The sequence below is a fragment of the Cetorhinus maximus genome, chromosome 4, assembly GCF_964194155.1.
Source record: "Cetorhinus maximus chromosome 4, sCetMax3.hap1.1, whole genome shotgun sequence".
NCBI classification, from domain to species: domain Eukaryota; kingdom Metazoa; phylum Chordata; class Chondrichthyes; order Lamniformes; family Cetorhinidae; genus Cetorhinus; species Cetorhinus maximus.
In genome coordinates, this window is record NC_135882.1 from 119602485 (window position 1) to 119630376 (window position 27892).

At 46.9% G+C, this 27892-nt stretch overlaps 1 protein-coding gene across 1 annotated transcript in view; it reads right to left on the bottom strand.

Annotated features, from left to right (window-relative positions):
- Nucleotides 1-27892, bottom strand: part of LOC144680090 (cyclic nucleotide-gated channel beta-3-like) — a 183730-nt gene that overhangs the window by 23210 nt on the left and 132628 nt on the right. Inside the window, exon 14 of the mRNA XM_078541235.1 lies at nt 20498-20581. Coding sequence (XP_078397361.1) covers nt 20498-20581 — 84 coding nt within the window. The remainder of the gene's footprint in view (nt 1-20497; nt 20582-27892) is intronic.

Below are 27892 nucleotides of genomic sequence, written 5' to 3' on the forward strand. Positions count from 1 at the left end.
CCCTGCAATGTCCTCCTTACTAACATCTGGGGGCTAGTGCCAAAATTGGGAGAGCAACTGCCTGACCTCATGGAATCATTCCTTACAGATTATGTCCCAGACACCACCATCACCATTCTTGGGTATGTCCTGTCCCAACGTCAGGACAGACCCAGCAGAGGTGGTGGCACAGTGGTATACAGTCAGGAGGGAGTTTTCCCGGGAGTCTTCAACATCGATTCTGGACCCCATGAATTCTCATGGCATCAGGTCAAACAAGGGCAAGGAAACCTCCTGCTGATTACCAAGTACCACCCTCCCTCTGATGAATCAGTGCTGCTCCATATTGAATACCATTTGGAGGAAGCAGTGAGGATGGCAAGGGCACAGAATGTATTCTGGGTGGGGGACTTCAATGTCCATTACTAAGAGTGACTCGGTAGCATCACTACTGACCAAGCTGGCCGAGTCCTAAAGGATAGACTGGGTCTGTGACAGGTGGTGAGGGAACCAAGAGGGAAAAACATACTTGACGTCATCCTCACCAACCTGCCTGCTGCGGATGCATCTGGCCATGACAGTGTCGGTAGGAGTGACCACTGCACAGTCGTTGTGGAGACGAAATTCTGCCTCCACATTGAGGATACCCTCCATCGTATTATGGGGCACTACCATTGTGCTAAATGGGGTAGATTTTGAACAGATCTAGGAACTCAAGACTGAGCATCCATGAGGTGCTGTGGGCCATCAGCAGCAGCAGAACTGTACTTGAACACAATCTGTAACCTCATGGCCTGGCATGTCCCCCACTTTATCATTACCATCAAGCCAAGGGATCAACCCTGGTTCAATGAAGGGTGCAGGAGGACATGCCAGGAGAAGCACCAGGCATACTTAAAAATGAGGTGTCAGCCTGGTGAAGCTATACCACAGGACTACTTGCATGCCAAACAGCATAAGCAGCAATTGATAGACAGAGCTAACCTGTAACACAACCAACGGATCAGATCTAAGCTCTGCAGTCCTGCCACATTGAGTCATGAATGGTGGTGGACAATTAAACAACTCACTGGAGGAGGAGACTCCACAAATATCCCCATCCTTAATGGACACCAGGACATCAGTACAAGAGATAAGGCTGAAGCATTTGCTACAATCTTCAGCCAGAAGTGCCAAGTGGATGATCCATCTTGGCCTCCTCGGAAGGCCCCCAGCATCACAGGTGCCTGTCTTCAGCCAATTCAATTCATTCCATGTGATAACAATAAACGGCTGAAGGCACTGGATACTGCAAAGGCTATGGGCCCTGACAATATTCCGGCAATAGTACTGAAGACTTGTGTTTCAGAACTTGCAGTGGCCTGAGCCAACCTGTTCCAGTAAAGCCACAACACTGGCAGCTCCCCGGCTACGTGGAAAATTGCCCAAGTATGTCCTGTACACAAAAAGCAAGACAAATCCAACCTAGCCAAATACCCCTGCATCAGTCTACTCTCCATCATCAGTAAAGTAATGGAAGGAGTCATCAACAATTCTATCAAGCAGCACTTGCTTAGCAATAACATGCTCACTGAAGCTCAGTTTGGGTTCTGCCAGGGCCACTCAACTCCCGACCTCATTACAGCCTTGGTTGAAACATGGACAAAAAAGCTGAATTCCCAAGGTGAGGTGAGAGTGACTGCCCTTGACATCAAGGCCTCATTTGACCGAGGGGTGTCAAGGAGCCCCAGAAAAACTGGAGTCAATGGGAATCAGGGGAAAATTCTCCACTGGTTGTAGTCACACCTAGCACAAAGGAAGATGGTTGTGGTTTTTGGAGGTCAGTCATCTTAGCTCCAGGACGTCACTGCAAGAGTCCCTAAGGGTAGTGTCTGAGGCCCAACCATCTTTAGCTGCTTCATCAATAACCTTTCTTCCATTATAATGTCAGAAATGGGGATGTTTGCTGATGATTGCACAATGTTCAGAATCTTTCACGACCCCACAGAAACTGAAGCAGTCCATGTCCAAATGCAGCAAGCCCTGGACAAAATCCAGCCTTGGGCTGAAAAGTGGCAAGAAACATTCACGCCTCACAAGTACCAGCAATGGCCATCTCCAACAAGAGAGAAACTAACCGTCACCCCTTGACGTTCAATGTAATTACCATCACTGAATCTCCCACTATCAACATCCTTGGGGTTACCATTGACCAGAAACTGAACTGGATTAGCCATATAAATACTGTGGCTACAAGAGCAGGTCAGAGGCTGGGAATCCTGTGGCGAGTAACTCATCTCCTGACTCCTCAAAGACTGTCCACCATCTACAAGGCACAAGTCAGGAGTGTGATGGAATACTCTCCACTTGCCTGGATGAGTGCAGCTCCCATGACATTCAAGAAGCTTGACACTGTCAAGGACAAAGCAACCCGCTTGATTGGCACCACACCCACAAACATTCACTCCCTTCACCACCGATGCACATTGGCAGCAATGTGTACCATCTACAAGATGCACTGCAGGAATTCACCAAGCTTCCTTAGACAGCACCTTTCAAACCCACAACCACTACCATCTAGAAGGACAAGAGCAGCAGGTAGATGGGAATACCATCACCTGGAAGTTCCCCCGCAAGTCATTCACCATCCTGATTTGGAAATATTTCACTGTTCCTTCACTGTCGCTGGGTCAAAATCCTGGATCTCCCTTCCTAACAGCACTGTGGGTGTACCTACACCACATGGACTGCAACGGTTCAAGGAGGCAAAACTGGAGGGGCACCAATATCCTGGCTGCAAGGTTTGCTAGTGTCACTCGGGAGGGTTTAAACTAGTATGGCAGGGGGGTGGGAACCAGAGCAATAGGTCAGCAGGTGAAATAAAGGACTGGGAACCAGTGAATATGGCCAGTAGGACTAAGAGGAAGGGCAGGCAGGGAGAAATTACTGAACACAGTGGGACTGGGGGTTTGAAATGCATTTGTTTCATTGCGAGAAGTATAACAAGCAAGGCAGATGAGCTTAGAGCTTGGATTAGACTTGGGACTATAATGTTATTGCCATTACAGAGACTTGGTTGAAGGATGGACAGGATTGGCAGATAAACGTTCCTGGATTTAGATGATTCAGCCAGGATAGAGAGGGATGTAGAAGTGGTGGGGGAGTTGCACTGCTGGTTAAGGGGAATATCACAGCTGTACGACAGGAGGACACCTCGTTGGGCTCATGCAGTGCGGCAATATGGGTAGAGCTCCGGAATAGGAAGGGTGCAGTCACAATGTTGGGGGTTTACTATAGGCCTCCCAATTGCTGGCGGGAGATTGAGGAACAGTTATGTAGGCAGATTTTGGAAAGATGTAAGAGCAATAGGGTTGTTGTGGTGGGTGATTTTAACTTTCCCTATATTGACTGGGAATCACTTAGTGCTAGGGGTTTGGATGGTGCAGAATTTGTAAGGTGCATCCAGGAGGGCTTCCTGAGACAATATGTAGATAGTCCAACTAGGGAAGGGGCAATACTGGACCTGGTATTAGGGAATGAACCTGGACAGGTGGTCGAAGTTTCAGTAGGAGAGCATTTCGGGAAAAGTGACCATAATTCAGTAAGTTTCAAGATACTGGTGGATAAGAATAACAGGAGTCCTTGGGTTAAGGTGCTTAATTGGGGGAAGGCTAATTATAACAATATTAGGCAGGAACTGAGGAATCTAGACTGGAGGCGAATGTTTGAGGGCAACTCAACAACTGACATGTGGGGGGCTTTCAAATGTCAGTTGATAAGAATTCAGGACCGGCATGTTCCTGCTAGGATGAAGGATAAGCATGGCAAGTTTCAGGAACCTTGGATAACGAAGGATATTGTGAGATTAGTCAAAAAGAAAAGGGAAGCATTCATAATGGCTAGAAGGCTGGGAACAGATGAAGCCCGTGGAGAATATAAAGAAAGTAGGAAGAAACTTAAGCAAGGAGTCGGGAGGGCTAAAAGGGGTCATGAAAAGTCACTGGCAACCAGGATTAAGGAAAATCCCAAGGCCTTTTATACATATGTAAAAAGCAAGAGGGTAGCCAGGGAAAGGGTAGGCCCACTCAGGGACAGAGGTGGGAAACTGTGTGTGGAGCCAGAAGAAATGGGAGAGATACTGAATGAATACTTCTCATCAGTATTCACCAAAGAGAAGGACTTAGCGGTCGATTTGTCTAGGGAAGAGTGTGTAGATAACCTAGATCATGTTGAGATCAAAAAAGAGGTGTTAGGCGTCTTGAAGAATATTAAGGTGGATAAGTCCCCAGGGCCAGATGAGATCTACCCCAGAGTACTGAGGGAGGTGAGGGAGGAGATTGCTGGGGCCTTGACAAAAATCTTTGTATCCTCACTGGCTACGGGTGAGGTCCCAGAGGACTGGAGAATGGCCAATGTTGTTCCATTGTTTAAGAAGGGTAGCAGGGATAATCCAGGAAATTACAGGCTGGTGAGCCTTATGTCAGTGGTAGGGAAATTATTGGAGAAGATTCTTCGTGACAGGATTTACTACCATTTGAAAGCAAATGGGCGTATTAGTGAGAGGCAGCATGGTTTTGTGAAGGGGAGGTCGTGTCTCACTAACTTGATTGAGTTTTTCGAGGAAGTGACAAAGATGATCGACGATGGAAGGGCAGTGGATGTTATATACATGGATTTCAATAAGGCCTTTGACAGGGTCCCTCATGGCAGACAGGTACGGAAGGTAAAGTCGCACGGGATCAGAGGTGAGCTGGCAGGATGGATACAGAATTGGCTTGGTCATAGAAGACAGAGGGTAGCAGTGGAAGGGTGCTTTTTTGAATGGAGAGCTGTGACTAGTGGAGTTCCACAGGGATCAGTGCTGGTACCTTTGCTGTTTGTGGTATACATAAATGATTTGGAGGAAAATGTAACTGGGCTAATTAGTAAGTTTGCAGACGACACCAAGATTGGAGGAGTTGTAGATAGTGAAGAGGATTGTCAAAGGATACAATGGGATATAGATCGGTTGGAGATCTGGGCGGAGAAATGACGGATGGAGTTTAATCCGGACAAATGCGAGGTAATGCATTTTGGAAGGTCTAATACAGGCAGGGATTACACAGTAAATGGCAGAACCCTTAAGTGCATCGACGGGCAGAGGGATCTGGGTGTACAGGTCCACAGGTCACTGAAAGTGGCAACGCAGGTGGACAAGGTAGTCAGGAAGGCTTGCCTTCATTGGCAGGGGTATTGAGTATAAAAGCTGGGAAGTCATGCTGCAGCTGTATAGAACCTTGGTTAGGCCACACTTGGAATATTGCATGCAATTCTGGTCACCACATTACCAGAAGGATATGGAGGTGTTGGAGAGGGTGCAGAGGAGGTTTACCAGGATGCTGCCTGGTCTGGAGGTTATTAGCTATGAGGAGAGGTTGGAGAAACTCGGATTGTTCTCACTAGAGCAACGGAGATGGAGGGGCGACTTGATAGAAGTTTACAAAATTATGAGTGGCATGGACAGAATAGATAGTCAGAAGCTTTTTCCCAGGGTGGAAGAGTCAATTACTAGGGGACATAGATTTAAGGTGAGAGGAGAAAACTATAAAGGTGATGTGCGGGGCAAGTTTTTTACGCAGAGGGTAGTAAGTGTCTGGAATTCGCTGCCAGAGGAGGTGGTGGAAGCAGGTACGATAGTGGTGTTTAAAAGGCAGCTTGACAAATACGTGAATAGGTTGGGAATAGAGGGATACGGACCCCGGAAGTGCAACATGTTTTAGTTGACGGGCAATATAATCGGCGCAGGCTTGGAGGGCCAAAGGGCCTGTTCCTGTGCTATACTTTTCTGTACTTTTCTTTGTTCTTTGTTCTTTGTTCTTTGAGGCAGCTCACCACCACCTTCTCAAGGACAATTAGGGATGGGCAATAAATGTTGGTGCAGCCAGTGAAACCCAAATCCCATGAATGAATAAAAAAAGACTCATTACATTCACTGCAATCAGTTTAATTTTAAAAGATCAAACCAGTTATCACTGTCATTGCACAAGAGCTTTTGCTGTTATGTATTTGTCAAGTTGTTACATTTATATAAATAAACATCATTAGTTACTCTGAGCTACCTTGACTGTTGTGTCTGAGAAATATCAGCTTGAGTAACTAGGAGAGAAATTATATATGGCAGTAGTAATGTCCCAAAGAGACCCTGAATCGCTGACTTGGCGAGGAGTGGAAGACAGATAATAAGATAAAAAAGGAAGAAACCTGTGCAGTAGCAAGATAATAAGCCTCCTGCTGCTCAGAGTTGAACTGGTATCACTGGAAAAGCAAGAAATCTGGAAGAGCTAGGAAAAGAGCAGCTAATCTCCAGGAATTGATGCAGAATGTCCTCCCTGCAGAGACATTGCCGTGATTTAATGGAGCTTGCTGAAGCGAGCTCAGCAGGGAAGGCCAAGAGGCTAATTTCTGCTGGCTGCAAAACTGGCCCCTATTTAGATAGTGGAGGTAATGTATTGACACGGGGAATGAGCCCACTGGCTAATTAGGCTCATTTTAGAGACACAGAGGCCATAATTGTTAAGCCCTCCAGCATTTAGTGGTGGTCAGGGATTCTCCTGAACTCATGCTGGTCTCATCCCTCTTGAAGGCCTCCCAGAAACCCTGTTGAGGGAACCAGAACAGTCCATTTTTCAAAGATACTTGATTCCTGATTGAGGGACCCAGGAAAGGGGCAGTGGTGGGGTGGGGGGGCGGGGGGAGGAATGCTGGGAGCCAACCACTGCCCTTGCATCCCCCCCACCTCACCAGCCAACCCCTCCCTGTGACCCCCAACCCGCTCACACTCACGCATTGATCCTTGGCGAAGGCCTCACTGCATCATCAATAGCAGCCACAATTCCCAACAGCACTGCAGGCATTGGAGAGCTTCCACCCCCTGATTGGCCAGTAGCTCTTGAGGGTCGGACTTTGACCCCACTGGGGACTTAATTCTGTAGGAGGCCTGATGCTGCCCACATAAGTGCCTGATTTGCACTTAAATAGCGTCAGGCACCCCTTGGAATGATGATGCAGGTTTCCCACTGGTGGGTTGAACCCACATCACTTACACAAAATTCCACTCATGGAGAAGGAGGGATATGCAAAATATTATGGAGCAAGGTCACAGCAGCTATGAGTACCACCTATTTGAACACAGGAAACCTTTACAGCGACAGAAGAAATTCAACTACCTCACCAGAGAGTAAAATATATGTTACCTTCTTCCATGACCCCTCCTTACAGTCACTTTAACTAGAATCTTCCAGACCTCTGTGACGAATATCTAGTTCATGGTTCATGCTAATATTTTAGAGGTAAAGTTTAGTTCTGAGAAAATTGCTGTTGTGAAGGTTAAGGTAACTAAAATGCTGGGCTTTAGAGATTGCCAGAACGCCTAAAAGAAAATGGCAGTTCAGAAGGCTACTCATGTGTTTTTAATCGAGCCAGAATATAAGAGATGGAGCCATAAAACAGCAGTGGGCTTGCTTGGCTGGAGAACTGGAGGGATGATACCTCCGCTGCTTGCAAAGTGCAGCCCAGAGAAATGTTTTGTTTTGGGAAATGGAGCAAAATTAGTTTAAAAGCATTCAGTGAACCCCGAAAGGCTACGTTGTCATGGTGAAGGGTGGAGCTTAAGAAGGTTCTCTGGTTTCAATTTATCTATGGGCAGAATCATCCCAGATTTGCGGTAAGTGTGGTAGTGGGTGGGTAAAACAACGTTTCACCTGCTGGCCGCAGTGGTGGCTTTTCATGCTGTATCATCCCAAACCCACCACATTAATTATGCATTCCCGGGGAACATGCTGTTTCCATGGCTCTCATTCGCCCGCCACACCATCACCTTGCCACTTCATTATGTGGGGTGCAATATTTAAAGTGTAGCATTGCACACACCTCTCAGAGCTTCTAGCCCACGACTACTGCATGGAAGACAGGATGGCCCTGAAAGGCAAAAAGACTGCAGCCCCCAAGTTTAGTGACGTGTCCCTTGAGCATATTTTGGACACCGTGGAGGCCCGCTGTGATGTCCTCTAACCCTGCTCTGGCTGCAGGATGGGCAGCGGCATCACCAATCCAGCATGGGAGGCGGTGGCAGTGGTGGTCAGCACCAATGCCCTGCAAAAGAGGACAGCCACCCAGTGCTGCTACAGGATGAATGGTCTCATCTATTTCGTCAGGGTAATTTACTCTTCTCATCACTCTCAACTCACAAACCCATCACACATTCACAGGGATCTCACACCTCAAAGGACAACACCACTAACTCTCATTCACACCCTCACATCCCCATCAGACTCATATCCTCTCGAGCTCACGTTCTCATCCCATCCATGGCTCCACTCACCGCACAAACATTCCACACAGTCCCATGTGTCCTGCTCACACTATCTCCATCTGTTTCCATGCAGGAGAAGCCGGCTCACAACATCAGGGAGAGGTCCCAGACCGGGGTTGCAGTGGCCCACATTAGGTCCCTAACTCACTTTGAGGAGCGTGCCATCATGCTGACTGGTGAGGACGTGAACCCTGCCTGCTGTGACGGTGAGGTCGGCGGTGAATACCCACGTGAGGATCCTGCACTACATCATCCCTCTCTAAATGCAACTGTGAGTGCTCTCTCTTTTGCTTTTGACTCTGCTGCCATGTACTAATTATTTCTACTTTTGTTCACAGGAAGCTCTGCCAAGCGACCAACACCCTCAGCCAGCCAGCCCCTCAGCTCCGTCCATGTCCTCACTTCCAGCCAAGAGGACACTTCCTCCATTGAAGTGCTGGAAATAAGCAGCCTGGAAGACCCGTCACAGCCCCTACCCACACCCTCCACCAGCGCAGAGACACACACCTCGGTGGGACTTAGATCTAGAGCAGGCTTGGGTTTACAACCTGATGGTCACCACACTGACATGTGTCTGTAGCAGGAGGAGGCAGGTTCGGCCGAGCTCCCTGGCGCTCGGAGGACTGCTGGGGGAGAAGCATCTTTGAGGTCCGAGTCAGATGACAAGCCTCTAGATTTGGCCTTCCAACTCATCGTGGAGAGTCAGCAGAAGGCATGGGAACATCATGCAAAGCTGTTGGAAGCTCTCACCAGAATGGCATGAGAGCCAGAGGAGCACGTATGCCTGCTCTCTGATGAAGTGGTGCCCACGTGTGCATGTATTGGGGTCTCCATGGGGAGGATGGCAGACACCATGGAGACCCTGGTCCAGCAGAATGTGGAGATGTAGACATCTCGGAAGCCATGGGTAAGTCCCTGGAATGGCAACGCGAGAGGGAAAAGGGGCACCTCGATGTCCCTCCAGGTGCTCCTTCCTCTCAAGGAGTCAGGCTGGGGCCCCCAGTCACCCAAAGAGAGGAGGAGCAGCAGCTGGACACCCCTGGGTCATCCATTCAGGAATCTCAGAGGCTGTCCTCTCCCTCCAAATCCCCTTTGCCTGTGAGCACCTCATCCTCATCCTCTGTCACCGCAGAGGGAGCAGCCAGCCAACGAGTGATTCTGCAGGGAGAAGTGTGTGTGTTTGTGGCAGGGCCTTTCGGAGCCTCGTGTAAGCACCCTCCCATGCACATGGATCCTTCATGTATCACACTCACCTCAATGTCCTGAGCATTTTGAATGCTGCCTGCTGGGGTTCATTTTCAGTTGTCCATCTGAGTTGATCTGCATCTCTGTGCATCCAATGATCACACTCCCATTCAGCACCTGATCTTGCCCAACACGACTGTCATTTTACTTTTGATTTAGACAGCATGGTCTGGATTCACTTTTTCCCCTCCATCAGTCACCCATTTCCTTTCCCCCACCATAGTTGACCCCCGCCCCCGCCATTATCTTCCCCTCTGTGACCTACCGGTCACAACCCTTTCCGTTTGGGAGAAGTGGAACATGCACGTTTTCTTCCTTCCTAAAAATCCTACCCCCATCCACATTCACCTCCCTGACTTCCTCCTTCCTACCCCAGGGTCCATGTCTGCATCCGAGTCCCCACCAACTACCCATGTCGTCCATTCTATTGCTACCGTCAAACCCTCACATTCCCACCCTACTGCCTCACTCTGCCCTCGGTCATTCTCACCATTTCCTCATACCATGACCACCCTCAGTTCACTCCCCAGGGGGTAGTCATGGATCCATCATGTTCCTTGCAAGTTCACCTGGACATCCCTCCTCTGGACTCCTTCCCCCCAAGAACCCCTGCCCCTCTTGGGACCCCTTCCCCCCCCAGAGCCCCTGCCCTCCTCTGACCCCTTGACCTCCGGAACCCCTCCCCCACCTGGAACCCTTTCCTTAGTCCCCCCACCACTTCACCCACCACCGCCCGCCCGGACTCCCCACCCCACTTAGTCTTTCCCCCTTCCTGACTCCCTCAGACACTCTCATTTCTTCCTCCAGTTTTACTCCTTTCTCCACCCTTACTTCTTCCTCCACCCTTACTCCCTCCCCTCTCTGCACTCCTTCCCTGCTCCAGACTTCTTCCCTTACGCCTTCCACCTCCCTTACATCTACCTCCCCAGTTGCCATCTCCTCCCCTTTAGTCCCTCCCCCCCTGTACTCCCTACCGCCCCAACCTCACTCCCAGCACCTTCATTCCTCTCTTCCAACCTCACCCCCCCAACACCACCATCTGAACTTCACCCCCCCAACACCTTCATTCTCAGGAGAAGAGATTGAACCATTAGGAGTTGAGCAGCCATTGAGGCATGCCGAATCAAAGTGGCTCTTGAGAGAAGTCAGATCTTTGAAAATGAGGGAGACAGAGTTTTAACAAGATTTTGTGATTCACAGTGGTCACTGATGTCTGTGAGTTGCTGAGAAATCTGTGGGATCTGTCCTGGTCGCATCTGTTATTTTACATTCAGTGTGGTATTTTTGATCACAATTTGCATGTTAATTCATATGTAAGTCATACTAACTCTGAACGTTAGAGTATAAGATAGCTATTGTAAATTGTTATACTTTTCTATCTTTGTACAGTAAAGTTTATTTTGTTTGTTTAAAATCATGGAACCTTATGGTTTTATTCTCCTAGAGGATGACCGGGATTTTGAACTTTGTCTACTTTAAGCAAAAAGTTACTGGTCTCTAAGTGGATCATAGCACCTCTTAGTGCGGGTTTGGAGATGAGGGGAAAACGGGTTATTAGGGAAACTCTGTTCAGACACAGCTCCCTGATGTGATCCCACATCCAGGCAGGTTTCCCAATGGTGGATTGTCAATGGAATCAAAAACTAGCTCGCCGAATGGGCCTCTGATGTGACCAGAGTCTGGCAATGCCTCAGAGGGGCTTCATGGTGTGAGGTCATAGCGCCATCATAGCCTGTTAAACATGTTAGTATAATGGATAAAAAAAGCTGTATATGGGTGAATTCATTCACATGGAAGCATGCCATCTCCAGACTGATGCCCCTGGCTGTTATAGAGCCACGATTTCTGGACAGTATTTGGATGCTTTCATGAGCTCCTCTATTTTGAGGTACCCTCATTCTCCATCTGCCTGAGCAGCGCTCACCTGTCCCAGTGTAGTTCCTAGCTCGCCATCCTGTTGATGATCTCTCTTATTGGGCCTCCCACATCCATGTTCAGCCTACCGCCCCTAATTGGATGGCGAATGCAGAAATGGCCTATTTTTTGGCTGCTTCCCATAAAATTAGCTGGTGTCTGCACAACCAAAGCCCACGGGTTCAGAACCTGGAATTGGATTTTGACATAAAATAGATAAGTAGTTCCACAACTATTTAGGATGATGGCCCAATGGGTGGCACTCATCTTTCAATGTGGATAAGAGGCATTATACTTTTGGGTTTGGGAGATTCCAGACAGGTGAATATAATGCCTGTATCCTCACTGAAGGCTGTGGAGCAGGAGAGGGAGGTAGTATACAAAGCAAATACTCGTTTAATGGTGCAGAACTTGAGTATTGCTGAAAAGAGACATGTCTAAGCTTTTTGTCTTGCACTCATCAGGACAGTCGCAAGAATACCAATATAAGTGGGAAAACAACAATTTATACTGTATGTGAAGAGAGCGCTGATTGGTTAACAAGTAGAATTGCTATGGAAAATGCACCGCATAATGGTGACTGGCAGTTAACTGCCAAGCATTGTTTGAAATTTAAACCAGGCAGCTTGACACTGATTGGTCAAGGCTTTGGAATCCTAATGGAATGGATCCCCACATAGTGGGGAGGTTAGTAGAGGATTGGGAACCCATTTGCAATTGAAGTGGACTTTCCATGGTTCTTTAATTCAGCCATATAATTAGCATTCTGCTTCTGGATTTCCCAGCAATCACAGATATGGCCATGATGATGACCTGTCAATGAAGGATCTATATTTAAATAGGCCCAAGCAGGGGTGAAAATGGCTGCAGGGAAATTTGCTTTTGAGGCAATCTGAAGGAAAAGATGTGGGAAGATTGCCCCCCTGGTTCTCTGTCTCTTCCTTTGGAGTCATACCAGAGGCGGTCAGGGCCAGAAGGAAGGCTAAGGTCCCCATGGATGGGAAAAAACAGCCAGCCACCCAAACGAAGCAGGAGTAGCTGGAAGTAGCAGAGGCTGTCAACAGCAGGAGTGTGGAGCTCAGGACCTGGACTCAGTGCCGGAAAAGGTATAATACCTTATTACGTCTGGAAAAGTGAATGTCATAACACTTTCAGGTGGCAGTCATCACTCTGGCACCCTAGCGTTCCTCTGCACAGCACTCCACTGACTGGCACATCCTCCAGTTCCATTCCTTTCTCCTCCGTTACTTGCTCAAATCTCCATCTAGACTGCTAGCATTCAACCTCACCCTCACCTGTTGTCATCTCACATCCAGCTTTGATAGTCACCCTCTTTACATGTTCTCATTCTGCCCTCAGCACACATTCCACTTCTCGCACATAACTCTCTGCTTTCTCTCATTGTGAAGAAGAGAGTGCACAACTCCAGGGAGAGGCATAGAACTGGAGCTGGGGCCTGAAGTCGTGGTCACCCTGACCACATTGGAGGAGTCCAGGAGATCCTGGAGATCAGCAGAGTTGTACATATGCTAGGCATTGATGATGGAAAGAGACCTGGTGACTGCATTAAATAATGGACTGCCACTTAGCACTTAGCACTCACTCATGTTGATTTGATGTTACCAGTAACTGAAATGTTATCAAATGCACTGTGCTGAGATTGTACGCTTTCTGCATGTCAACAATAAAGCATGTCTTTCGTCTCCCACCAGTGATGGAGCAGCTGATGAGGTTGCAGACTGAGGAGGTCTCAGAGAAAGGTGAGTGCTCTTAGGATGGACCTTCACATGACACATGTGCACCCTCCACCAATGCAGGTATGCACATATCTTGATGGGTACTGCAGTAGAAATAGATAGGTTGTCACATAGGGATGGGTTTTCATCCTTGAGGCGGGAAGTGGGAGTGGGAAAGTTCCTGGCTTTGCTCGACAACCTTGGGACAAAGTGCCCACAAGGATGGAATTTTAGTTGTAGGGGGGCAAGTACGGGTTGGATGGGGCCAGCCAACCCAGTTGCTCGAAGGCAGTCACTGGGGCTGCTGGGTGCAGTGAGGGGCTGTTTAAAAGGTCTGCCTCTATGCTGTTCAAATAAAAACAGAAAGACCCTTCAGCCCTCACCTCTCACACATCCGCACGCCCCATGTCCCATCCATGCCAGCTCATGCCCCCCAACCATCCCTACGGCCCCTCAGGCCCTCCATGCCAGCTATACACCCCAACACATCTCTTTTGGCCCCTCATGTCCCATATGCCAAGGTATGCCCCCCAAACAACTCCTTTGCTCCCTCATGCCAAGCTTTGGAACTTCCATGTCAATTTACCCGCTATACACTGTATAGAAACAATGAATGCTGTAGTGACAGTAGGAAGTGTTAAAAAAACTTTAAAAAGTCATTAATTGATAACTTACCACTTCCTTTATAAAACCCTCCTTTTTACTACAGCCCAATTAAGGTTTCAATCATCCAAAACAGTTAAAGTATCAATGGTAGAAACTGCAAGGACTTGAAACCTCTTTATCTTGTGTAAATAAACATTGTGAAATTGACACCATAGAGCAGAGAACCAGAGCTGCCAATCAAGCAATGTTTTGTCTGGGGCTGCGACAGGACAATGGATTTCTGAGCTCTCAGCCAAGAATACATAATGAGGTTTGCCTTGTTGGCTCAATGCCTCACTGACATGTAGCCACATCTCTCCAGCTCTTGGTTAGCAGGGATGTACAGGGGGGCCATAAGAAGGAAGATAGAGAGAGGGTACATGGCAGTGGGGACTCTTCTTAAGAGATCCCTACTCCTCATCCCTTGCGATCCACCTCAGACAGACCAAGTCTGCCCCTCCCTAGGTGCAAATGGAGCAATCTTTGGCGGGGCCCTCACAGGCTTTAAAACCCAGAAAATGTCAGCAAAGGGAATCTCATGTGTCAGAGCAGTGGAAAAAATAGCCTGCCTCCTGTTTTGCTTAAACCACAGGAGTTACACTATGTGGGAGTAAGAGGATAAGGCTGTGAAAGATTTAATATGCGCACAAAGGAATTCACGTAGGAGTGTATACTAATGTTAATGGTGTTATGCTAATGCTTATTTCAATGAATGGAAGACTTTATTTGAACTTCTCATTCTCCTGGCCTCTACATTGTTACATTCTCCATTCCTCCTGGAAAGTACTCTTCAGGTGAATGGTCTGATCATCTTTATGAGGAGGAAAAACTGCAAATGTAATGTTTGGCAGTTTTTTATGTTTGTTTATGGAATGTGGGCATCACGCTAGGCCAGCATTTATTGTCCATCACTAATTGCCCTTGAGAAAGTAGTGGTGAGCTGCCTTCATGAACCACTGCTGTCCCTGTGGTGTAGGTACACCCACAGTACTGTTAGGGAGGGGGTTCCAGGATTTTGACCCAGCGACAGTGAAGGAACGATGATATATTTCCATGTCAGGATGGTGAACAGCTTGGAGGGGAACTTTCAGGTGGTGGTGTTCCCATCTGTCTGCTGTCCTTGTCTTTCTAAATGGTAGTGGTTGTGGGTTTGGAAGGTGCTGTCTAAGGAGCCTTGGTGGGTTCCTGCAGTACATCTTGTAGATGGTACACACTGCTGCCACTCTGTGCCGGTGGTGGAGGGAGTGAATGTTTGTGGATGTGGTGCCAATTAAGTTGGCTGCTTCGTCCTGGATGGTGTCAAGCTTCCTGAGTATTGTTGGAGCTGCACTCATCCAGGCAAGTGGAGAGTATTCCATCACACTCCTGACTTGTGCCTTGTAGGTGGTGGACAGGCCTTGGGAATCAGGAGGTGAGTTACTCACCTCAGGATTGCTAGCCTCTGACCTGCTCTTGTAGCCACAGTATTTTTATAGCTAGTTCAGTTCAGTTTCTGGCCAATGGTAACCCCCAGGATGTTGATAGTGGGGGATTCAGCAATGGTAATACCATTTAATGTCAAAGGGCGACAGTTGGGATTCTCTCCTGTTGGAGATGGTCATTGCCTGGTACTTGCGTGGTGCGAATGTTACTCGCCACTTGTCAGCTCAAGCCTGGATATTGCCCATGTCTTGCTTCATTTGGACATGGACTGCTTCAGTATCTGAGGAGTCACGAATGGCGCTGAACATTGTGCAATCATCAGTGAACATCCCCATTTCTGACCTTATGATGGAAGGAAGGTCATTGATGAAGCAGCTGAAGATAGTTGGGCCTAGGACACTACCCTGAGGAACTCCTGCAGTGACGTCCTGGAACTGAGATGACTGACCTCCAGCAACCACAACCATCTTCTTTTGTGCTAGGTATGACTCCAACCAGCAGAGAGTTTTCCCCCTGATTCCCATTGACCCCAGTTTTGCTACGGCTCCTTGTTGCCACACTCGGTCAAATGCTGCCTTGATGTCAAGGGCAGTCACTCTCACCTCACTTGCTTACAGTTGCAATGAATTGAGTATGGTGGTGGCATAGGGTTTCTGGTGGCACTGTCAGATGATCTTATGAATGCAGATTAAGTAAACTGCACCTGGATGAGGACATCATGGGCTTCTCTGGCAGCCAAGTGTGCAGCTGCAGGCACCCTGGCCACATCTAGCTTCTCAAATTCTCCTTTTCCTCCTCCTCAGATGGCAAAGTAGTTGAAAGTACTTCCAAACAGTTGAAATTGATCTTTAAAGTTGTGACTTCAGGCTGTCAGAACTAACCCTGCAAGCACAAGTCTTTCACTAAGACTGGCCACAAGCTTTGCGATTTCATTCTTTAAAGGCTTTCCAGCACATCCATTTCATTGAACAATCAGTCCTCGCTGTGCTCCCACGTCCCAGTGAGTCGCAGACAGCTCGGGGAATATGTGTGCTGGCTGTCAAAGCCAGAATGCTGGGTTAAATTCAAACTTAATTGTCTGCTTGCATATTGTAATTATTTACCCAACAGCTGAATCCAGGTTTCCCGGGCACCTGCAAAGCCCCCTGGGTTAAACACAGAAGTAGGTGGGATGATATCTGGGTCCCAATCCAACACCTACTTTTTCGGAGATTTAACCCCTGTCTGCACTTCAGCTCACCTCCTCATGCCCCAGTTCTGCCCCAAGCCTTTGGGTTCCTAACTTGATGAGTTGGAGCTATTTTAATTAACAAGTTCATCTAATTAGCAAAGCACAGGTTTAGAGGATATATGATTTTTAAAATGATGAAGCAATTAGACTTAGTTCAGGAATGGGAGGCTGTAGGTGTATAAATTATTTGAGCTAGGTTAACTGATGGAAGCATTTCTGTTCACAGAGTCAATGGTGTCAAGTTTGCTATGAATATTGGTTTCCTTCAGTCTTTCAAAAAATTGCAGGGTAGTTGGAAACCGTGAGATTCCTGAGTTAAAAGCCCTCTGCTGGAGCTTTCCTTAATTGCCTGAGGAAATCAGATTGAATTTCCCAGACTTTTTCCTAAATTTGTCTCTCCTAAGAGATTGAGTGATTGAGGAATGTACCAATAGTGTATGTCGCTGCACCATGTCTGAATGGAGCAGTCCTGATGGATTATTTAAACACCCTTTTTATGCGTATCACTTTTGAGCCACTCCTTGTCATTCACTTGTAATTTTAGAACTGCAGAGTACAGGCAGTCTAGGAACATGTGTTTTTATTTAATTCTTTTGTGACATAAAATTTGACTCCAGAGATATCATCGGTGTGACGTTTTGGGCTAAGGGGACAGAACTTTGTTATGGTCTCAGATGGGTTTGCAGACGTGGGGACCTGTAAAATTCCCTGGATGGCCTTCCCACCACCCTCCTGCCTGCCCTTACCCGTCCACAATTTTACGGTGGGCTGGCCCATCTACCTGCCCTTGCCTCCATTGAGGCGCTTAAGTAGGCAGTTAATGACCGCTTAAGTGCCGTTTCCTGCCTGGCCTCAATTTTCAGGCTGGTAGGAGGAGTTCAGGAGCAGGGGGGAAGCCCAGAAGTTCACCCCTCCACCCCCACAAAGTCTGCCCTCTCTGGGTGTTTCCTCCCCTCTTGTCCTCTCCATCACAACCCCCACCTCCCTCGGGCCTCTCCTCCCCTCCCAACCATGAGATTATCTGCACTTACCCACTCCTGGACTCCAGGACTTAGAATCTGAAGACTGCTTGTCATCCCTGTCCTGCCCACTGTGTTCTTGGCACTGTTAGGACTACTGAGCTGCCTGAGTCAGATTGGAGCATTAAATGGCTCTGGGGCAGCCAGTATCAGCAGGGATGCATTCCCTGCTAACTCTTCCAGTGCGAAACCCCGTCATTAGAAAAATCCTGCCCATGTCACAGGAGAGCGTGTTCTACATTAGATGCCTCCTTCCAGCCAATAGTTGTAAATATAAATCTTAAAGGGGTTACTGAGAACTTAAGATATATAAATATGAACTTATGGAGTATAAACCAAAAATGTACACTTTCTTATAAAACAGAATGGAGTTGAGAGGTCTGGTGGCATTTTCTTTCATACAAATACACAAGAACCCTCAGCTATTTTTCATGTCTGGACAAGTCTTGGTGTAGTCATTAAAATGCAAATGGCCCTTCCTGGATATATCTTTGAGAAGTCATTAAAATACATAAAACCCTTCCTGTGGTTAATGGATGCACTTCTCCAACTAATTAAAAAGACTGATTTCACAACAGAGTTGCAGACTTGTCGATCCAAACTTGAAATCCAGAAAATAGATGTGAAAAGCTCTATTTTATTAAGATGGTATGTGGATGAGTGATACCCTAACTCCATTGTCTGACAATGGCCTAACCATCAGAAACTATTCGCAAGGACAATGGAAAGAGGTGGTCAGATGACAGAAACTGGGGCAGAATTTTGCCGTCGGCGAGCAGGGTGCGGGGCCCACTCACCGACACGTAAATGACACGGGATGATGTCGGGCGGAACTACGTAAAAAGTCTACGTAAAATGGCGGTGCGGCCCACTTCTCCAGCAGGGATCGGCTCCCCGCCCACCGCAGATTGGGTCAGGCCCGCCCACCCGCCCGGCAGGCAGAAAATTCTGCCCCTAGATTTCTGATAAGGATATAATAAGGCATATTCTGAGCAGACAGAACTGAAACATTTATACCAGTGAAGGAAAAGACCCTGCCTAAGAAACATCAGTAGGCAGAGACTCTCTACCTGATGGGCCATACCAGGGCTTCACTATTGTACCTTGGCTGGAGTGGAATAAGAGAAATCTGCTACTGCAAACATAAATCAACAGAGAATCATTGCTTCTAAAACTATCAGAACTTTTCCTTCAGTGAACGCCAAAGGATCACAGGCCTTCATTGTTTCAAGTCTTCACCCCAGGGAAAAGCAAGTAAAACAGAAGTCTTGAAATCTTAAGCTACTACACAGGCTACGTGTGTAATCACAATCTTTCCTTGAGTGTGTGTGTATCTGTATGAGTGTGTGTATGGGTGTAATTGTGTATATTCGGGTGTTCAACAATAAAGATTTATCTTTCTTTTAAAACTTAATGAGAAAACCTGTCATTTGTCTGTTCCTGACAGTTATGGCACTCAGGCATCAAAACGTTTTCTTAAAAATATGCTGTCTGTCAATCAAGAGGTGAAAAAAAGGGGAATCATTCCTATCATAATTTAATTTTAATTTTTAATTAGTAATGGATTGAAAGGTTATGGGGAGAGGGAGAGAAATTGGAGATCAGCCATTATCGTAATGAATGGCAGGGCAGGCTCAAGAGGCTGAATTGCCTACTTCTGCTCCTAGTTCTTATGTTCTTATGTTCTATTCCCCCACTGTCCATAGCAATGCTTTGCAACATCTAGGATTATGTTCAGTAGATTAATTCAATTAAAGGAGCACTACATGGCAAACGAGCAAATCTGAATGAAAGATTTAATTTATGTTGTGCCTTTTGGGACATCTGACAGTGCTTTACAACCAATGAAATAATTTTGAGATGTAATTACTTTTGTAACTGTTGGCAGTGAATTTGCACCCAGGAAGATCCTACGAACAGAAATTAAGTTAATGACTTGATCATCTGTTTAAGATGTTGGATGACGGATAAATGTTGGCTAGAATACAGGAAGGACTCCTCTACTTTTTTTGATTATCGATGTGGAATCTTTTACATTCATCTGAGGGGGCAGATGGAGGCACAGTTTAATGCCTCAGCTGAAAGACAACACTTTCAACAGTGCCGCACTCCCTCAGCATGGTATTTAAGTGTCAGCCTAGATTACATGCTCTCTGAAACAGGATTTGAATTGACAACCCTCTGATTCAGAAGCAAAAGTGCTACAACTGAGCCACAGCTGACACTGTTTGGCTTGTTTGGAAACACTTGGCATGAAAATATAAATGTCATTAAGATGCATCATTTTATGTGATGCTATCACGAATGAAATGAAGCATGACTCATGTGCCTCCCTGAATCAAAAAAGGATTTAATGGAAGGCTTGTCAGAATGGCAGTTGTTTGAACTGTTTTATCATTATTATCAATGGGCAAAGAAATATTTTTATCTCACAAGAGAACACAACTAATCAAATAATTAATAATATAAGTCCAGATTCCAGACATGAAAGACAATCATGAAAGACAAGACTGCCATGTTGCTGATTACACTCTGAAGGTGTAATTAGCAACATGGCAGTAAAAGAAATTAGATAAACAAAAAGTTCTACTTTACATTATGAATAATAATAAATAGAAAGAAGGATTTGAAGGCTTGAATTATTTTTGCTGCCTGTGAAATTCTGCATCAAACCCACTTTTCTAATAATGTTTAATTATGCCTTCCAATAATAATTTACATTAATAGTGAAAGCTTCTGACAATCTTTGCATTTCTCTAGTACATGCCTATAATGTAATTAAATTATCACATTTTCATAATTACATATAATTATCAAATATTTTTGTCAAGTAAGACTGGCAAGCCTCACTTTTTTTAAGATATTTATAATTTGACTTCAGTGCTAATTCTGATCACAATGTTATACATGACTGAAGTAAAGGTCCAACTGAATTTAATTAGGCACATTTGAAAATCATGAGAAAAATGAAGCTTACCTTCTTACATACAAAATCACCAGGTAAATATACAACTGACTTCAGCCTGAGCAGCATGTCATATATCATCTGTTGGTCACAGTCCTGGAGAGACAAGGGAATATAATATTGATTAAAGTCCAATCAGATAAGCATTTTAGTGGCTTTTAGACAGCACTAAATCTACAGAATACCTAGGAAATAGCACATCTTTCTTGTTTACTGAATTATGGATAGAAAGCAATTCTGTTCTTCCAAAGTGGTGGTTTATGTCTATCTGCATGAATTACAAAAGATATATTGATACGGGAATTAATGAATATGTGAAACTTTGGGGCAGAATTTTAACTAGTGGGGAGCTGGAGGGGTACAAGTTTGCGTGCGGGCAGTGGGTTAAATACCCAAAAACAGTCGGCATGTTGAAAACCCAACACGAGTCTGCTCAGTTCTGGATTTTACCAGGGTGACTTGAAATAAAGTGCATGATTTATTTACATTTTCCAATACATTAAGGCAGATACTTTTCTAAAATCATAAAAGCTGAAGAGCACTTTGCTGCAACTCAGTGAGGTGCTGAACAGACAAGGTGAGGTTTTCTTCCATCCTGTTTAAAGTGAACAGAACATTGGTCAGAGCAAGGATACACTGAATGGCTTGCCGCATTTAATGCCCCATGTAGTTGGCCACTCTTTCCATGGGGGCAGATGTCAGCAAAAAAACTCAGAGGCATCATGACACTCATGTCTTAGATGGACTCCTCCAATCTCAAAGAGGCATAGGCTCTGGAAATGCTGATTGAAGTCCATTTTCTGTTGCTACTTCAGAATAATCCTCTTCATGGATGACCCGTGAGGCTCAGCATCTGCATCCAGCTGAGAAGTGTTTGGCGTTCTGAAGAAGAGTCATATTTGACTCAAAATGATAACTCTGTTTCTCTCTGCAGGGATGCTGGCAGACCTGCTGAGTCTTTCCAGCACTTTCTGTTTTTATTTCAGATTTCCAGCATCCACAGTATTTTGCTTTGATTTAGAGTGTCCAGCTCCCTACGGTGGGGACTCTCCACTGCTATCCCTGTCTCCGAACACCTTCTCCTGCTCACTTGTGTGATGTGTATCTCACGATGTGACAACCTGCTTTGGAGTTCTCACCAAGGTGTGTCTGAGCTTGTAGAGGATGTACATGAGTCTTGTAATGGTGCTTCCTCAGAGTGTTCAACCTCCTCTGAAGACTCCATGGCTTCCTCGTGCTCCAGCTCCTGTGTCACACTTGAGGGACTTGTAGGATGAAAGACATGAATTAGAACTGACATCGAGAAAGAGGTAAAAAGTCAACGTGCAAAAGTGACAGCAATGCAACAGGAGTGATTGTTATGTGCTAAGTGGCAGAGTGATTTCTAATTCTGTCACGAGCTATCTGGGGGATCCCCATCTATCATCACTAGTGATCATGCACTCACCACCCTGCAGATCTTCAAGGCCTCCTGCCCTGCACTGGTGAGGTGGCTGTTACTGGAGACTTCTCATCTGGCTCTCTGTCTTTCCCTGTAGTTTTGCACTCTCCACTCCTGAGAGGAGAGAAAACAGAGTTATGAATTTGAGAAATGGATTGTGTGGAGAGGATGGAATGACAACATGTATGCAGGGTGACTGTGAGGGATGGGTGTGGTATAGCACTAAGGTGAGGGTCAGTGTAAGTACTGAATGTTCAGATGGGGAGGTGCCTTGAGAGAGAGAGATGAGTAGAGCTGCAAGCCTGAGAAGTGTTTTGCAGGAGAATAGTGAAGAACTCAGGTTTTGGGGGTTGGCACCTGAAAGTGGGTTGCCACTCACCTTGTCTGCCCTCATGAGGTCATTAAACCTCTGGCGGCACCGTATCCAGGTGTGAGGGGCTATACTCTTCATGCTCATTGCATCTGTCACACTCCTAGCCACACCCGTCTGGCCTCTTCCATATGTGGGAAAAGATACTTCTCTATGGGCCCTCAGCCTGCAGTTGGACTTCCAGGGAAAAGTCAGGAAATTGAAGGACAGCCTTACCATGGTGCTTACTGAAATTTCAGGCATCAATCTGGAATGCAGCCATTCTGACCCTATTGGGATCTCTTTAAATAGAAATCCTTCCATTCATTCTGTGATTGCTTGGAAAACCTGAAAGTCAGATGCTAATGCTGTGGTTGAGTTAAACGGTTGCATGAAAATTCTGCCCATTGTTTCACTCTCTTCTGGACTACAGCACATTTTCCATATTGCAACAATGGGTTGGTTACCTGAGTCTACTGAATCTGGATTTTACCTAGGCCAAATAAACATACTGTTTATTATGATTTTACCTCTGAACAAAACATGTTTGTTGAAAATCAGAAACATAGGATGCAGTGTATAACAGGTTACTTATAATGATTAATTTCAGATTCCCTTGGGAAAAGTACAGAACCTTTCCACACTGAAAATAAAAAAAAATACTGCTGATGTTACCTTGTTGCTTATAATTGCTGTTCAAACGTAACCATCTGCAACAAATGCTTGTGTACAGCTGGAGGCTGATGCATATTTCACTAAGCACCGACATAAGTTTGATCATTTCACCACAGGGAGTCGGCTAATTTCTCTAGAGCACATCATTAACAATAATGAGTATGGGTTACTAAGAAAAAAATATATTTTCAATTTATTTGTTGGCCCTCGGAAGTGATAATTGTCAATGCTTGAAATAGAATATTTTTTGGTAGCCATGTCAGCGCTGTGCAGTTTTAGAAGCAGAGTGGAGCTTACACAATTCTGTCCCAACAATCTGCCTTGCAGTCAACCTCAATGAATAATCTTTATTGTGTAATATGTTTTTATTCATTTTCCCACAATAGCTGTCTTCATGAAATCTCCAAGTCATAGTCAGTTTATACCAGCTTATGCACATTGTTCGAATGCATACAAGGGGCTGAATTTAATGGCCATGCTGGTGGCCCTGCCCACTTCCTGGAAAGCCAGTGGCAATGCCACAGCAGCCATTTCTGGGAGCCCTGATGGGATTAAATGGCTGACAGACAGTGTGCTGCCTGCCATCAGGACCTTGGGGCTTTGAAGGCAAAAAGCTCTCTTCCAAGAGCTGCCAGCCAATAGGATACAGGGGCTCTTCCAGCAGGGGTGGCCCTTGCCACTGGCAGGGCTCTCTGTGGGGTACAGCATGATCAGGAGGGACTCCAGAAGCCCGTGGGCAGGCTGCCAGGGTATACCTAGTGGTCTGGCCATATGGTTCCTGTGGCAGGATGAGGCCCTCAAGTAGCCCTTAATTGGCTCCTTAAGGACTTTAATTGGCATAGGGAAGCCCAACCTTGACCTTCCCGGCCCCTGACTTAAATGGGGAGGGAGTCAGGAAGGCAATGGGCTCTCCAATCTGTGTCTTTCCACCTGATTATACGGCCTCTTCACCCACCACCCTGTCAATTGTGGCTGAGGGATGGTGCATAATGGGGCATTATATTCTGCTCATTAAAGCTGGGATGAGATTATCCAAATTAATTTCATATAGTAATGTCGCAGCAGGAATCTTTAATCCAAACAGTTTCAATAGGACTCAAATCCAGGATAACGTGTGAACCAGCTTTGCCATGTAACTCTTTTTGTTGCTTATTTGCAAAGTTCATAGCTAATAATGTAGTAGGAAATGGTGTGGGGCTAGGCCAGAGCTTCAGTGATATATCAGAGTCAAATTTCCATATTCAAGGATGAACCAGGCAACTTGAGGAAGGTACCCTTGCCGCGGGCAATATAAAGTCCCTTCCTAACAGCACTGTGGATGTACCTACACCACATGGACTGCAATGGTTCAAGAAGGCAGCTCACCACCACCTTCTAAAGGACAATTAAGGATGGGTAATAAATGCTGGCCTAGCCAGCAATACCCACATCCCACATCCCACATCGGATGCACAGAGATGGGAGAATTCCCGGCTCTGCGAACCCAACCTTTAAAAATGGCCGCTAACAGCTCTGAGTTTCATTCCGGGTGTTGGCGGGCTGGATTAGAGGTCAGGGAAGTTGCCGGGTGCAGAGGTGGGCTGGGTGGAAAGCCTGCTCTGGCACTCTACTAAATTAAATTTAAAAAAAAGAAATAAAAAACAACCCTCCAGCCCTCACCCTTCAGCCTCCCCCACAATCTCTCCATGCCAGATCCATGCCAAACTATGCCACCTCATGCCCTTACTTCCCCCTCCCCATGGTCCCTCATACCCCCATTCCAACCCATGCCCCTGTATCCAACCCCCATGGCATCTCATGCCCTCTATGCATAGGAAGATAGGAACATATGAGCAGGAGTAGGCCATTTGGCCTTTGAGCCAATTCTATCATTCAATTAGATCATGGCTGATCATCTAGCTCAACGCCACTTTCCTGTGCTATCCCAGGTGATAGTTAAAATTACCCACTCCTAATTTATCCAAGGAGAAGGAGTTAAAATCAGGGTCTATGTCCAGACATTATACAGTGGAATACATGTGTATTAATGTTTAAAGTATTGTCTGAAATTTCTCTCTCTACTATTTAAGCTGATGCAAAAATGTGGATTAACACCTCCACTAAAACAGGAGGGATGGAAGCAGTCTGAGACAACAAGCATTGTTTACAACACTATTAAAGAAACGCCAGCGCCTGAATTTTATGCTTAGCAGGGGAGCACGATCGGCCAGCCTGGAGGTGGATGTGATATTCGATTCTGGCCACGGTCGGCTCCTGACCCCGATTTCAAGCTGGCTGGCCAATTAACGGCTGGCAAGTGTGAAACACACGGAGACTGGCTCAGCATTGCCGGTGGGGGCAGGAGCAGGTCAGGTGCCGGGCCTAATGGGGTCTCAGGGGGTGAGGTGGGAGAGCTCCCTGAAGCCTGCCAAGAAGTAGTCAGAAGCCTCAGGGAGTTGTGTGTGAGTCTGTCAGTGCCTGGAAGGATATTTTCTGTTGGAGCAGTAATTATGGCCTCAGGACCAGCATCCCATGCGAGGCGGGAAGGCAATGCCTGTGGGCACTCTGCTCTCCTGCCTGTTCATCTGGAGGCAATGAGTGCCCAGTGGGATATATTGATTCTGCGGGACAGTAAGAGCAGAACATCTTGCCTAACCAAGAAGGCACGGGCGGAGGGGACTGTCCAGGTGAGCGGGCATGATGTTGTGCGCTGCACTTGGCTCCAGTGCAGGAAAAGTTTCAATGACTTTTTGCGCTCTGTGCCAAGGTGAGTACTGAGTCCGTTTGGAACTGCGTATAGGTGTCTTAGTGGGTGTCAGGGCTTGTTGGCGCTCACAAGCGTGAAATGCAGAGTGCCAAATGGCATATACCCCTGTGCCTTGAGAGACTGAGAAATGTGCCCGGTTGGTTTGGATGTATTCAAGGGTGAGGTGTCCCAATGTGATGGGCACCTGAACCTGTGCCTCTGGGTGGGTGTGCGGGGTGGGGTTTATGGCCTGGCATGTAGAGGGGGATTCATGAAAGCATTTTTGTCCTTACAGGAGAGGGGGGGTTATAATGGTCAGGAGCGAGGACGAATGGGTGGAGGTGTGCCCAACCTCCTTAGTTAGACGCAGGCAGAGGAGGAAGCTCTGGAGATGACCTGTCAGCGTGGAGCCAGGTCTACAGGTCGCGGAGAGGCAGGGGTCTCAGAGAAAGGTAAGAGTCAAGTGGAGAGGGAAGGAACTGGGGGGAGGGTATAAGGGATGTAGGTAGTGGCATTTGGAATGAGATGTTTAAACCAATAGTCCCTGTTCCTCATCCATTCACAATGCTTCTGCGAGGCAGAAGGAACCAATGTGCCTGCACTGTGACTTCGCAATGATGTTTGCTGCTGACATTTTCTCTTCCTCCTTCAGGTGCGCCAACCTCAAAATGCCTGGAAGACCCTGAGGATCCTCCCTACCCCTGAGGAGGAGCCACTCACAGGTACACCAATGTCACATCCTCCCTCTACACAAAGCACCGGCGCAGAGACAGGCACGTTGGTGGGCAGTAGTGTGTCGGATCAGATGGTACTGCACAGTGGTAAGGGCACATCACACTCGCCTGAGGAGCTGGCGGTGGCAGAGAGTTCAGAGGGCACCAGCAGTTGGAGGATTGCTGGAGACCAGGACCATGCTGAGTCTGAGGCAGATGATGAGCCACTGGAGTCATCCATCAGGCGGCAGCTGGATGTCCAGCGGGATGCACGGGAAGATCTGACGGAGGTCCCTGAGGGTCTGCGTGCCATGTTGTCTGTCTTGGAGGGGTCCATTCGGAGCTGGAGCATTGAGCTGGAGCTGCATTGAGCTGCATTGAGCTGGAGCACAGCCTCCTCCATAGAGAGAGTGGTAACTCAAGGGTTTCTGGGGTTGTGTTCAGAGCTGTAAGCCAACACACTGACAGCGACCTCAGCAGGTCACTGCCAGTGTGATATATGGATGAGGCACCTAGTAACTCTGCTAGTTGCCCTTCCATCAATGTTGAGCAGGGAAGTTCAAACCAACCTCATGTTGGTGGACGAGCTGCAGCTCGCATCTGCAATCTCCTCTCAGGGTGATGTAGATGATGGCAGCAGCTCCTTTGCCCCTCTGCCAGTGGCCGTCGCATCTGATGAGACTGAGGAATGCCCAGCCATGGCGCTGGACTCTCCCACCCAGACAGGGCCTGCACAGGCTCTGCCGGCCAGAGGACTGCCACCCAACGTCATCAAGAAGTAGTACTCACAAACGGAAGTTTAAGTCATTATGATCACAAAAAGGATTGTCACAGGTGGTTTATGTTTCTTTGGCACATGTGCACTGTTTCATTTATATATGCAGCTTCATTATAAAAATGTCGTATTATGTGCAATGATGTTGGTGTGCTTCATGCTTTGAAAGGGAATAGGCTTGGGAGTCGCATGTGAGACAGAGGAAGGGAAACAAACTTTATTTCAGAGGTCGGACCTTGACATAAGGGTGACAGGATTGTCTCATCAGGAAAGGTCATTAAGGTGGCGCTACCCTTGCCATCACCTTGACTCCCTCCATTGGATGCCTAGCTGAAAGTTCTCAGAATCAAGGCCTCCCTACCTCCCATAGGAATCCTCACAACACCCTCCGCCTCCTCACCTAGGGGCTCCTCCAGCTTCTCCTCAGACCCAGCACTTGAGTCGTTCGCCTTCTGCGGCATGTAAATCAGGATCACTGTCTTCGTCCTCCAATTGGTCCCCCTTTGACAGAGCCAGATTGTGCAGAGCGCAGCAAACAACAATAAGCAAGACGCGCTCTAGAGGATATTGCAGTGCTCCCCCAATCGGTCCAGGCAGCGGAACTTCATCTTGAGCAGCCCAATGGTCCTCTCAATTACCACCCTTGTAGAGGCATGACTTCGATTGTATCTCTCCTCCACTTTCATCATTGGGTCTCTGAGTGACGTCATGAGCCACTGTTTCAGGGGA